This window comes from Marmota flaviventris, chromosome 14 (assembly GCF_047511675.1).
Source record: "Marmota flaviventris isolate mMarFla1 chromosome 14, mMarFla1.hap1, whole genome shotgun sequence".
Taxonomy (NCBI): domain Eukaryota; kingdom Metazoa; phylum Chordata; class Mammalia; order Rodentia; family Sciuridae; genus Marmota; species Marmota flaviventris.
The window spans coordinates 52,266,119-52,280,645 of NC_092511.1; the positions used below are offsets into that span (position 1 = coordinate 52,266,119).

At 33.8% G+C, this 14,527-nt stretch overlaps 1 protein-coding gene across 6 annotated transcripts in view; it reads right to left on the minus strand.

Moving 5' to 3' along the window:
• Vps54 (VPS54 subunit of GARP complex) overlaps positions 1-14,527 on the minus strand; it is an 89,601-nt gene that overhangs the window by 54,891 nt on the left and 20,183 nt on the right. For 4 of the 6 annotated variants that reach the window (XR_011704349.1, XM_027934268.2, XM_071601638.1 and 1 more), the window contains exons 3-6: positions 13,545-13,786; positions 11,696-11,774; positions 9,333-9,367; positions 3,119-3,250 (exon numbers count right to left, since the gene is read on the minus strand). Coding sequence is in view for 5 of the 6 variants with exons in the window: in XM_027934268.2 (XP_027790069.1) it covers positions 3,119-3,250; positions 9,333-9,367; positions 11,696-11,774; positions 13,545-13,786 (488 nt within the window). In the remaining variant the exon portion in view is untranslated. The remainder of the gene's footprint in view (positions 1-3,118; positions 3,251-9,332; positions 9,368-11,695; positions 11,775-13,544; positions 13,787-14,527) is intronic. The other 2 variants (XM_071601641.1, XM_071601639.1) reach the window with 1 other exon arrangement.

A 14,527-nucleotide genomic window follows, 5' to 3' on the forward strand; every position in this document is an offset into this window, starting at 1 on the left:
TTAGGAACAGGTATTTTGTATGTATCTAGTTTTTCTAATTTGAATAACCTTTGGATACAAGTATAATTATTATTTTGCAGATGAGGAAACCCAGAGACATTAAATGACTTAAATTAAATTGTGTAATTAGCAAGTGGCAAAACAAATAATCTGTCAGACTCAAAAACTGAAGCCCTTTCTACTATATTATGCTGCCTTGGAATGCTAAATAATCCATGAAAGACAGACTGGCAGTTCAGACACAAATTATAGGAAACACCAGAATTTGCTTGGATCTTTTCCTTTTTTTCTCCTCACATTTTTTAATCGATGCATTCTAGTTGTACATACTAATGAGATTTGTTACACATTCATACATGCACACAACATAATTACATAATTGGGCCAATATCACTACCTGGATTTTTTTCCAAGGCTGCTTATTTATATTTCAAAAATGATTATTTTATCCATTTATAAATTTTTTGTTTTCAATACACTGTTCTCCTAAAAGATTAACAAATTTCCTTAAACACTTAGCTCATGCATATTTAACACTATGATTCTTATAGTTATATATTAAACATGCTTTATAAATTTCAAATATAGACTTCTAAAACTTAATTTGTCCTTTCTTGCTTTCTAGCTGCATACGCCTTTGGGGACTATATTATTCCATCCCTTCCATTTTTTTAACTTTTAGTTTTTTTTAATCTACGCTCAGACTCTAGGCACTATCTCTGAATATCTCTTAGCATTAAAGGGTTGATCGATTCCAACATTTAGGATTTAAATGATTAGAAGAGATTATTTAATCATTAAGACTGTTTCCTTAAAACAGTATCACTTATATCTTCAATAACATTCTTTTAGTAATTTATTATAACATACAATAGATCACAAACAAAAAAATTTCTAGAGATTATGTCTTGGGTTTATACTCTTTGACTCTTGTTGTTTTCATCTCCAATAGAGCTGTTCATTTATTTACCTAAAAAAGCATCATGAACACAAATGTAGAAGGGTAGAGTACAAATTCAAGTGGACACAAGTTTCATAAAAGTAAATGAAAAATGGATAGCCCATTTAGGACATTGCTACTCAGATTGTAGTTTATAAGTGGCTGCCAATCTTAGACTGTTTCATAGGTCCATGATAAAATAAGGAATTTTGCCAGAATGGAAACAGACTGTATCAGTAAGCACTCCTCCTCCTCCTCCTCCTCCTCCTCCTCCTCATCATCATCATCGATGTGCTAGGGCTTGAATTGGGGACCTCACACATACTAGGCAAGTGTTCTACCACAGAACTGCATTCCCAGTCCTTTTGTTCCCCTTCTTTTTCTTGCTTAATAGGAAGATTCTTAATGAAAGAAACTATGTGATTTGCATTCTGGTAAAAACCCCTTATCTCATCATAGGCCAGCACTTTGGGTAGCATAATACAGAATCCAGATTTCTTTAATTCTGGTTGTAGCATCTCTTCTCTAAATCTAGCAAGATAAATCAACTGTTGTCCATAATAGGAGCTTGAAAAGCTGTTTTAGAATTGTCTTCCACTCCTAACAACAGAGCAGAATGAAAAGGAGTCAGAATGTAAATACTGCAAACCTGATTGTGTGATGTACAAATTTTAAAATTTTTTCCATTACTTTAGCCATTTTAAATATTCAGGATGAAAAAATTATTTAATTTCAATTTCAAATGCTTTTGGAAATCCACTGATCTACTCTTTTCAAAGGCACAATTTTTTCATAAATATTATGAACTGTAAATATCTATGAAATACAAATATTTCAACAAATGCCATAAAAGAAACAATGTTTAAAATATTCCTAAAAGTATCTGTGTAGATAGACAAGATTTTTATTGGCTTTTGTTATTGTTGTTAAGGTATTATTCTAGCAGGTAACAGACTTTGGATTGTGAAAATGCAGTCTAAGAGCAAGCTTGTATCAATAATTCCTGCACTTTGATCCAATTTATGAATTTGTTCTTACACAAGGAAAATCTCTTTATAGATGAAAATGTTGCCAAAGAAAAACTGAGTTCATTTTCATTTTTAAATGTGAAAAAAGGAGTATTCATGATTCTTTTTTTTTTTTTTTTAACGTTTTAATTTTTAGTTTTAGGTAGACACAATATATTTATTTTATTTTTATGTGGTGCTGAGGATTGAACCCAGTGCCTCATGCATGCTAGGCAAGCACTCTACCTCTGAGCCACAACCCCAGCCCTCATGATTCTTTTCCAATATCTCTTTTGTTCTCCTCCCTAAGTTAAAAGTCTTCAGTTACTGAGGAGGACTGGACCTAATTTACGAACAACCTTCCTAAGAAAAGCTTTCAGATTGCCAAGCAATGTCACTATAGTGAAACAAAGTAGTTTCTCATTTTAATAATCAGTCAGTTCAAGAAAGGCTCTAAACCAAGTGGTAGGAAAGGAGAGAGATCTAAAGTTTTTACCATAATTCAAATTTTAGAAATTCTTAATAGATTATGCTTAAAGTTCTAACTTTTAAATGACTTTCAAGATGTTGACTTCTGAAATATAGAACACTAAAAAATTTAAAAACCTATTGACTACTAATATGCGAAAAGCAAGGCTTTTGTAAAGCTAAAATTACAATAGGAATATTGTATTTTTTAACCTAAGACATCTTGCTTCAAAATAAACATCCTTATGATGAAAATGAGGAAAAAAAATAGTACCTCAGGAAAAGTTTGGTTTCTGTACTTTAAATCATTCTGATAAAATTAGCTGATATATAACAATCATTTGGGATAAATGCAAGCAATTTCCTTCATTGTGTCATCTAATATATCTTTTCCATTAAAATCCATCAACTGCTATTTCTGATGAAAAGCAAATAGTAAAGTCTCTCCTTTTCCACAAGCATAACTTTTATTCCATTGAACCAAAATGTTATTAGTTTATCAGTTAAGACAAAAAGGCTTATGTTGTCAGGAACAACAAAAATGAACTTGCCTAATGTATGCAAGGTCCTAGGTTTGACCCCTAGTACTACAGATAAAGAGAGAACTTAAAAGAAGTAGAGCTTACTAAGTAACTAAATCTGAATTCACTAACAGTATCACTTACCCAGAATGAAGTTTTCTATATGGAAAAAGAGAAATTACCTTTTCTTGAAGCAACTTTGAGGAAGCTGCATCACGATTTCCTTTTCCACCAGCAGTATTAAAATGAGACCATGGTAAAACTGAATTAAAAGTTAAGGAATCGTCCAAGGCAAAATCTGGTTTCATAAAAATCTATTGAAAGAATACATTTTCCTCAATTAGATGAACATTTTCTTTATTATCCCTTCTAATAATACAAGACCATCAAGCAAAAATCAACTTGAGCATGAACAGAAAAAGCAAGTGATAATAGACTGAATTATTTATCCCAAAATCTGGATCAGAATTTTATATACACAATGTTTCAACAAGCTTAAAATGCTCATCAAAGGTAATGCTTGTTTGTTTGCCTTTACCAATGGGGATAGTCATTTCATTACTACATGATCAAACTCACTAATGTAGTCCCACTAGGGACATAACAAAGGGAGATACTATACCTAAAATGTCTGTGTCATTTCCCTCAATAGTTTTTTTTTTTTTTAATGTTAAATATCCATTTCTCTAATTTTTTTCAACTCCTCAAATTTTATTTCTATTTTCTCCTATGCAAATTTTTTTTTTCAAAATTAGTTTTTAGAATAAACACACTCGAATTTAAAACTAACATTCAATTTTACAAAGACTGTTCTTCCTTTCCATACCATATCCAGCTAGTCAATAGGACTTATCAATTGTATTTCCTAAATATTCCATGAAACGCCTCTCTCCTCTGTCTCCTTAGCATATATAAATTTAGCTCTTCATAATCTCTAGTTTACAGTAAGTAGTTATGTTACTGATGTTCCTCCCTTATCTATCCCCTGTATTACTCTTTTAAAATGTCAAGTATAATTTTATCAACTTCCCGCCTAAAACTCTCAGTGGATTCCCATGACCTGCAGACCAATTAAGAATGGTATCCAAACTTCATCTTTAAAAAAAAAACACAAACAATCCCAAATAATTCTGTGGGTCTTGTCAGTTCCTTTTACTACTTACACATTTTTATCTTCTTATGTTTAAGTATCTTTGTGCTTCCTTTGGCTTAGAATGCCTCTTTTTGCCTATCTCCCTGGAGAACATGAACCAATCAAAAGACCAAATATATCTGTATATGACACAGATTAATCACCCTCACCTCTGAACACAGGATAAACATGTATACAATGTAAAATTTTCTAAGAGTAAATTTTCTAATCCATGCTTTAATATTATAATTAAAAGGACTGATTAGACAGGAGGAAACAAAGATAAATTACAACACAGGTCCTCATCTCAAGGATATTCGGTCCAAAGAATGTGATAAAATATATATACAATTGACCCTCTATATCCTTGGGTACCAGATGAACAGATTCAACAAAATGAAGATCAAAAACAGAAAGAGAAAACTTCATCTATACTGAACATTTACCACTTTTTTCTCTGTCATTATTCTCTAAACAATAAAACATAACTATTTATACTGTATTGGGTATTATAAGTAATCTATAGATGGTTTAAAGATTACAGGAGGATATATGTTGGTTATACATTTGTCTCCTTAAGGGACAAATATATAAAAATCCCACAAGGAGAAGAATATCTAGGGAAGTAGATATCTTGGATAAAATGTTATGGGAATTTGGCAAAGGGATCAATTATTTTCAGTTGGGAAGAAAAATAAAGTACATAGGCAAAGTTGCCATTTTAGTAGAAAACTGTAAAGGAGTAGGTAGGGGAAGATGAGGAAAAAATCTTCCAGACTGAGGGAACAGTGCAAGTAAAACATGAATCAAGGAAAAAACAGTTTGGCTGAAGAAAACAAAAATTATAAAAATTGGCAGGCAAAAGTTAGAAGCTGACTAATGGAAGCAAATCACGAAGGCTTTTAAATGACAGAATATTGATTTTATTTTACAGGAGTCAAAGAACTTTAAAAATTATCACCCTAGATCTTCCAAACAAAAGTTGAATAAGGAAACTATAGAACTCAATAACACAATTAATAACCTAGACTTAATTGACATATATAGAATATACCACCCAACATCAAGCAGTTACACTTTTTTCTCAGCAGCACATGGATCCTTCTCAAAAATAGATCATATATTATGTCACAGGGCAACTCTTAGACAATATAAAGGAGTAGAGATAATACCATGCATCTTATCTGATCATAATGGAATGAAACTGAAACTCAACGATAAAAGAAGGAAGGAAAAAACATACATCACTTGGAGAATGAACAATAGGTTACTGAATGATCAATGGGTTATAGAAGACATCAAGGAGGAAATTAAAAAATTCTTAGAGATAAATGAAAACACAGACACAACATATCGGAATCTATGGGACACATTGAAAGCAGTTCTAAGAGGAAAATTCATTGCTTGGAGTTCATTCCTTAAAAAAAGAAAAAACCAACAAATAAATGATCTCATACTTCATCTCAAAATCCTAGAAAAAGAAGAGCAAAACAACAGCAAAAGAAGTAGAAGGCAAGAAATAATTAAAATCAGAGCTGAAATTAATGAAATCGAAACAAAAGAAACAATTGAAAAAATTGACAAAACTAAAAGTTGGTTCTTTGAAAAAATAAACAAAATCGACAGACCCTTAGCCATGCTAGCGAAGAGAAGAAGAGAGAGAACTCAAATTATTAGCATACGGGATGAAAAAGGCAATATCACAACAGACACTTTAGAAATACAGAAGATAATCAAAAATTATTTTGAATCCTTATACTCCAATAAATTTGAAGATAGTGAAGGCATCGATAAATTTCTTAAGTCATATGATCTGCCCAGATTGAGTCAGGAGGATATAGACAACCTAAACAGACCAATATCAATTGAGGAAATAGAAGAAACCATCAAAAGACTACCAACTAAGAAAAGCCCAGGACCGGATGGGTATACAGCAGAGTTTTACAAAACCTTTAAAGAGGAACTAATACCAATACTTTTCAAGCTACTTCAGGAAATAGAAAAAGAGGGAGAACTTCCAAATTCATTCTATGAGGCCAACATCACCCTGATACCTAAACCAGACAAAGACACTTCAAAGAAAGAAAACTACAGACCAATATCTCTAATGAACCTAGATGCAAAAATCCTCAATAAAATTCTGGCGAATCGGATACAAAAACATATCAAAAAAATTGTGCACCATGATCAAGTAGGATTCATCCCTGGGATACAAGGCTGGTTCAATATAAGGAAATCAATAAATGTTATTCACCACATCAATAGACTTAAAAATAAGAACCATATGATCATCTCGATAGATGCGGAAAAAGCATTCGACAAAGTACAGCAACCCTTTATGTTCAAAACTCTAGAAAAACTAGGGATAACAGGAACATACCTCAATATTGTAAAAGCAATTTATGCTAAGCCTCAGGCTAGCATCATTCTGAACGGAGAAAAATTGAAGGCATTCCCTCTAAAATCTGGAACAAGACAGGGATGCCCTCTCTCTCCACTTCTGTTCAACATAGTTCTCGAAACACTGGCCAGAGCAATTAGACAGACGAAAGAAATTAAAGGCATAAAAATAGGAAAAGAAGAACTTAAATTATCACTATTTGCAGGTGACATGATTCTATACCTAGCAGACCCAAAAGGGTCTACAAAGAAACTATTAGAGCTAATAAATGAATTCAGCAAAGTGGCAGGATATAAAATCAACACGCATAAATCAAAGGCATTCCTGTATATCAGCGACAAATCCTCTGAAATGGAAATGAGGACAACCACTCCATTCAAAATATCTTCAAAAAAAATAAAATACTTGGATATCAACCTAACAAAAGAGGTGAAAGACTTATACAATGAAAATTACAGAACCCTAAAGAGAGAAATAGAAGAAGATCTTAGAAGATGGAAAAATATACCCTGTTCATGGATAGGCAGAACTAACATCATCAAAATGGCGATATTACCAAAAGTTCTCTATAGGTTTAATGCAATGCCAATCAAAATCCCAACGGCATTTCTTGTAGAAATAGAGAAAGCAATCATGAAATTCATATGGAAAAATAAAAGACCCAGAATAGCAAAAACAATGCTAAGCAGGAAGTGTGAATCAGGCGGTATAGCGATACCAGACTTCAAACTATACTACAGAGCAATAGTAACAAAAACAGCATGGTACTGGTACCAAAACAGGCGGGTGGACCAATGGTACAGAATAGAGGACACAGAAACCAATCCACAAAACTATAACTATCTTATATTTGATAAAGGGGCTAAAAGCATGCAATGGAGGAAGGATAGCATCTTCAACAAATGGTGCTGGGAAAACTGGAAATCCATATGCAACAAAATGAAACTGAATCCCTTTCTCTCACCATGCACAAAAGTTAATTCAAAATGGATCAAGGAGCTTGATATCAAATCAGAGACACGCCGTCTGATAGAAGAAAAAGTTGGCTACAATCTACATACGGTGGGGTCGGGCTCCAAATTCCTCAATAGGACACCCATAGCACAAAAGTTAATAACTAGAATCAACAAATGGGACTTACTCAAACTAAAAAGTTTTTTCTCAGCAAAAGAAACAATAAGAGAGGTAAATAGGGAGCCTACACCCTGGGAACAAATCTTTACTCCTCACACTTCAGATAGAGCCCTAATATCCAGAGTATACAAAGAACTCAAAAAATTAGACAACAAGAAAACAAACAACCCAATCAACAAATGGGCCAAGGACCTGAACAGACACTTCTAAGAGGAGGACATACAGTCAATCAACAAGTACATGAAAAAATGCTCACCATCTCTAGCTGTCAGAGAAATGCAAATCAAAACCACCCTAAGATACCATCTCACTCCAATAAGATTGGCAGCCATTAGGAAGTCAAACAACAACAAGTGCTGGGGAGGATGTGGGGAAAAGGGTACACTTGTACATTGCTGGTGGGACTGCAAATTGGTGCAGCCAATTTGGAAAGCAGTATGGAGATTTCTTGGAAAGCTGGGAATGGAGCCACCATTTGACCCAGCTATTCCCCTTCTCGGTCTATTCCCTAAAGACCTAAAAAGAGCATGCTACAGGGACACCGCTACATCGATGTTCATAGCAGCACAATTCACAATAGCAAGACTGTGGAACCAACCTAGATGCCCTTCAATAGACGAATGGATAAAAAAAATGTGGCATTTATACACAATGGAGTATTACTCTGCATTAAAAAATGACAAAAATCATAGAATTTGCAGGGAAATGGATGGTATTAGAGCAGATTATGCTAAGTGAAGCTAGCCAATCCCTAAAAAACAAATGCCAAATGTCTTCTTTGATATAAGGAGAGTAACTAAGAACAGAGTAGGGACGAAGAGCAGGAGAAGAAGATTAACATTAAACAGGGATGAGAGGTGGGAGGGAAAGGGAGAGAGAAGGGAAATTGCATGGAAATGGAAGGAGACCCTCAGGGTTATACAAAAGTACATACAAGAGGAAGTGAGGGGAAAGGGAAAAATAATACAAGGGGGAGAAATGAATGACAGTAGAGGGGGTAGAGAGAGAAGAGGGGAGGGGAGGGGATGGGAGGGGAGGGGAGGGGGGATAGTAGAGGATAGGAAAGGCAGCAGAACACAACAGACACTAGTATGGCAATATGTAAATCAATGGATGTGTAACTGATGTAATTCTGCAATCTGTATATGGGGTAAAAATGGGAGTTCATAACCCACTTGAATCAAAGTGTGAAATATGATATATCAAGAAATTTGTAATGTTTTGAACAACCAATAAAAAATTAAAAAAAAAATTATCACCCTATTCCTTTTTCCATTGTTCATCTTTCTTTCTTTCTTATCCATATCATATCACAGACCTCTTTGAGAATCTGATGAAATCAATGGACTCTTCCCAGAAAATAATTCATCTATTATACAAATCTACAAAATTAATCACACCAAGAAAATCTCTTTTAATAATCTGCAGGGGTAGTAAAATAACAAAATTATTTTTCAGAATAGAGACTTGGATGTACTTATAGGTTTCACTGATTAGGTAGAAAGTCATGATGCAAAAGAGAAAAGAATACCACAAATATATACAACTTTTGTCAAATGTATTTTTCCTTAAAAAAAAAAAAGAAGGTGAGAAACAAGAAAAGTGGAGCAATAAAGCCCCAAAAGAGGCAAAGTGGTCCAACTGTCAACAGCCAAATGAAAGCTTCTTATTAGGCAAAATTAAAGACTACATGTTAAAAACAGGTACTCCCATTTTTAAGCTCTGTTACCTTAGGTACTTGCTCCAGATCTGTCCTGGATTTATCTATGGAAAAAAGGAAAAGAGAAAATATGATTTTTTAAACTTGTTTTCATTTTACCTCCACAAAATATATTTTGACAGATTCAATATTGTACTGGACCACAAACAAATAACTACTTAAGTTTCTTCCTTCATCAAGTATCCATCAATTAATATCATCTACAAACTTATCTACAAATGAATCTATTTTACATTCATCCAACTGATCCAATCTCAGATGAAGGACCCTTTCTTTTCTTCTTCTTCTTTTTTTTTGTGTGTGTATGTGTGTGTCACAGATTGAACCCAGGGGCACTTAACCACTGAACTACATCCCAAGCCCATGTTATTTTTGAGACAGGGTCTTACGCTAAGTTGCTTAGGGCCTTACTAAGTTGCTAAGGCTAACGCTGAACTTGTGATCCTCCTGCCTCAGCTTCCCGAGTTGCTGGTATTACAGGTATGTGCCACAGTGACTGGCTCCTTTTCATTTCCAAAGTTAACCTTTCGGTACTTGGACTCCATCTCCTCCTGCTTTTTCTGTGAGCTTGCTTCATCAATTACCCTCCCTCCTTTCATATCTTCAACTTCTTAGCTTCTATTAATTCTTATATCTCTGTATATAAATATGCTCAGTTCTCTTCTATTAAAAAAAAAAAAGATAAAAACTTAGGACTAGGACTAGGTTGAAGCAAGGGAGACAGCTAAGGTACAAAATGTAAGGAAGGATTCATGGTGGGGTTACCTAATGCCTCTCTTGCCTCCGCTAGTTCTGGCCCTAAAAACACATTCTTCCACTCTGTTCTCTCTAACCAATGCCCTATCTCAAATCTTCAAGTCATATCCCTACCAGTAGTCTGTATTTCTTTCTCTTGAATTCATTCCTTAATACGTAGTATTGAGGTTTTTGTAACCAATACTCCAGTCAAAATGTTCTCCCTAAGATCTCCTAACCGCCAAATTCTAAGAGACTTCTCAGTTCAAAATGATTATCCCTAAAGTATTCTCACACTATAGACTAATCATTCTCACTTCACTGAAACTCTATGTTTCATTTCTAAGGTATAATTCTCTTATTGATTTTCCAATCTCTTTGACCACTTTTTTGTCTCCTTCACAAGTACATTATCTACTATCTACTCCTTAAATGTGATAGCTTCATAGCATTCATCATCAGTCCTTCTCACTATTCACATCCTCTCTGGGTAATCCCATGCATGCCCTTGGATTCAACTAACATACTACTATCCAGCACACTGTCTATGATAATGTCCACCATACCTATATTTCAGCCTGCATTTTTCTTTCCTGAGCTGAAGGTTGCCAACCAGACATGACCTTCACTGCAACTCTGCAACTAAACTCCTAGCCTCCATTTCTTTCAAAAATCTCTCTTCCTACACTGCCTCTCTTGTTAACTTGTACCACTTACCTAACAGTTGCACAAACAAGAAACCTGGAGCTATCATGGACATTAAAACCTATACTTAGATCTCTGAGATATCTCTCTCAAAGATCTAATCCCCTTTCCATTTCCATTGTAACTGTTACTGGGACCACATCATTTCTCAGTTGTATTACCACTTAAGACTCCAACTGTCTCACTGCCTTCACTCTTATTATCATTTAAAAATTCATTAGCCACAACTGTTTTCAGTGTTAGGTATAAGTATAAATCTGACCAAGTCTGGTTAAAAATGTTTTGTAGCACTATACTGCCTTTAGAAAAAATACAATTCCTCAGCATAGCATACAATGCTCTTTTAACCCCTGCCTATTGCTTCAGCTATATCTCTTAGTCTCAGTACAGCAAACATACTAGACTCTTGCACTCTTTGAACATGTTATGTTCTCTCAGTTCTATTGCTTTATATAAACTATTCCCTTTCCCTGAATGCTTTTTCCCCCACATAATTGTTTCACACTAACTAGTTTAAAATACAGGTAATTATCATTAACTATGCCAAGCCTTTTGAGTTAGAAATGTTATCTGCACAAACTTACCACCACACCAAACTTACTAATTAATATACAGTGCAGCAATTACTGGTTTATTTCTTTGACCTTATTCAAGAGACAATCAGCTTCTTCAGGACTGAGAATATTTCTGAACTAACCTATTTTTGAGCAACAAGCAAAATACAAAGCACCATGCTATTAAACATTTGTTACGCTCAAGAATTACATTACTGTCAGACCCATAATTTTTCTCTTGAAAGCTTTCAGAAAATAGGCTACAACATTTTACTATAAATACAAATTATAGATATGACAGCAAGGTTCCAGAATTAAGATTTTGTTCATTAATATTTATGCAATGTTTTACTATCTACAAATAATACATTTTCATACCATGAGTATGTAAAAGAGTCCTGTCAAAGGTATCTTTAGGAGGACAAATATTCTTGCATCTCTCATGTATCTTCTCTCTCTAATCAAAAGATAATAGTTAAATAAGTAATCAATGCTATGAAGAAATATGATTATCCAAAGCATCAAAATGTTTCATAACAGAATACCAAAATATAAGCAAATTAGTTCTCTAATTTTTAATACATGAAATCACAAGTGCTCTAAACTTAAATACAAATAAGTATATACCTACACTTACATAATTATAGTAAAATCTCCATATATGGAATGAAGAAAGAAAGCAAACAGAAAATGTTTATTCACATAACAGAAATCAATTAGGATAATTTGTTTTAAATCAAGGAAGAAAACCCTAAAACCTACATAAAACCAGAGAGAAAGACAGAAATTAATCACTGCCACTTTGAGTTTAAACAACAACAACAAAAAAATCCACTCTGATTTAGGACTTAATGACCACATAATAACATTGTCATCTTTTCAGAGATGCCACTGAAAGGACACCTGAGAATAGCAAATATGTTGATAAAAAAACCACTTGGATACTGGTTCACTGTCAGTGACTACAGGACTCTTTTCTAAAGAGGCTGTACCATTTTGCATCCCAATTAGCAACAAATGACAGTTCATATTGTTCCATGTCCTTGCCAATATTTGGCACTGTCAGTATTTTGGATTTCTGCCATTCTAATAGATATGTAGTGACATCTTGTTTAAATTTGCAATTTGTAGATTCTGTATAAAAATATTTGATAGTGCAAAAAAAGAATCAGATAGTATATGCATTAATGCCAATAATAAGGCCATATTTAGCCTATTTCCAAACCATAAAAAGAGCAAAGTAATCAAGTAAAATAAAATCAGCATAATTCAAATTAGACTTGTAAATGAAAGAATACAAAAAAGAATACTTTTGGGCCAGGTACAATGGCACATGCCTAAATTCCAGGCTACTGGGGAGGCTGAGGCAAGAGGCTCACTTGAGCCCTGTTCAAGGCTGACCTAAGAAACACAGTGAGATCCCATTTCAAAAAATTTAAAATATGTGTGTGTCTGCTGTATCACTTTGATTTTTTAAAAAGACTGAAATGGCAACTAGGATTATATTGCTAATTAGCCACTCACTAACAATCTAAAAATGAGTAATAGGCCATTTCAAACTCAGCACTACACTCAGTTTTTGTTTCAGACCAGTTTTCAAGCAACATACTGAATTATAATTATTTCTGGATATATTAAGGCAATCTGCTATTGTGATAAATGAGAGACACAGGAATGGTTCTACTCCTAATTTCTTTCCTTTTTTGGTGGTGGGGTGGGTGGTTTACAGAGAATGAACCTGGGGTACTTAATCACTGAGCTACATCCCCATCCCTTTTTACTTTTTATTTTGAAACAGGGTCTTGCTAAGTTGCTGAGGCTGGTTTTGAATTTGAGCTCCTCCTCCTCCTACCTCAGCCTCCCAAGTCTCTGGAATTATAGACATGTGCCACCATACCTGGATATTCCTATTTTCTTAAATCTCACAAATTATCTAAACTTTACAGGCCTAATAGAACCATTTTCTCCTTGGTAGACAGGGTAGGTTTCATACTGAATTTTAGCACCAACAAGAATGTGTAATTCTGAAAAATAACTACAGTTAAGAGAAATGTATTAAAACATATCTAAGAAAAGAACTAAACTAACCCAGGACAGGAGGATTTATATGAATATAAAAGAATACCATCACAGGTTCAAATATTATTGGTTGAAAATTTAAAATAAATCAAACTAAAACTCTATTATTTTTTACCCGACTATAACTAATTTCAAGATTAGATATTACCTGAGAGATTTCCTGTTGATATACTGTAAAATGTTCCTTGCTGATCTGTGGGAGGTAGAATGAAGGTATGACTTCGGTGTCCACAAAGTCCAATCCCCATGTTTTTGTGAAGAAATCAGATTCTCTTTTTGCTAATCTAGGATCATTTAGTGCTGCCGGGAGATTTACTTTGGAATGATATATAGTCCATCTATTTTGATCTGTAACTAGAGATGGGGTAACACATAAACTATTTGAATCACCTGCAAAAAGTAAACAAGAGAACTCTGTAAAGTTAGTTCTATTGTTTGCGAATATATCCTAGAAAAAAGAAAATGCTTAGATTCTAGCTTGCACAAACCAACCAGATGCTTTCTTCCATGGCAAATATTAATTTTAAAAAAGTCAATCTGATTAGGTAATCTTCATCCAGAAGCAATTAATTCTCAAAAGGACGAAAAACATGAATAAGATAAAGGATATGCAAAATTTGAGGGTTGTAGTTGCCAGATGGGGGTAGGCGTAAAAAAAAAAAATCATTAATTCCTTCCTATCATTTTTTTTCAAAATTGAAAATACCCCATTTATTTTTTGTTTGTTTGTTTTAAGAGGCAGGGCTTTATTCTACTGTACTATGACAGGCATTCCTGGTTCAAACATCATTTATTTGATTTGTTATCAGGTGACATAATATTGCTGTGGCATTGACCATTAAAAAAAAGGAAAATATAGTCAATTCCCATTATTTGCAGCAGTTTTGTACCACAAAGTACTATGAACACCTAATTAGCAAATACTGAACCACTGCTCCTACAAAATTAAAAAGAGTTAAGTTCTTATGAGCCTCAGGTCACAACATTTTCATCAACCAATGCATAAATTAATTTTGTATATGTTTCTTTTTAAAGACTATTTTTCATTATATATCACTGATTCATTAACATTTAACTCATGGCTAATGGCACCATAACCCATAGCTGAATGAAACTTCTTCTACACATGCA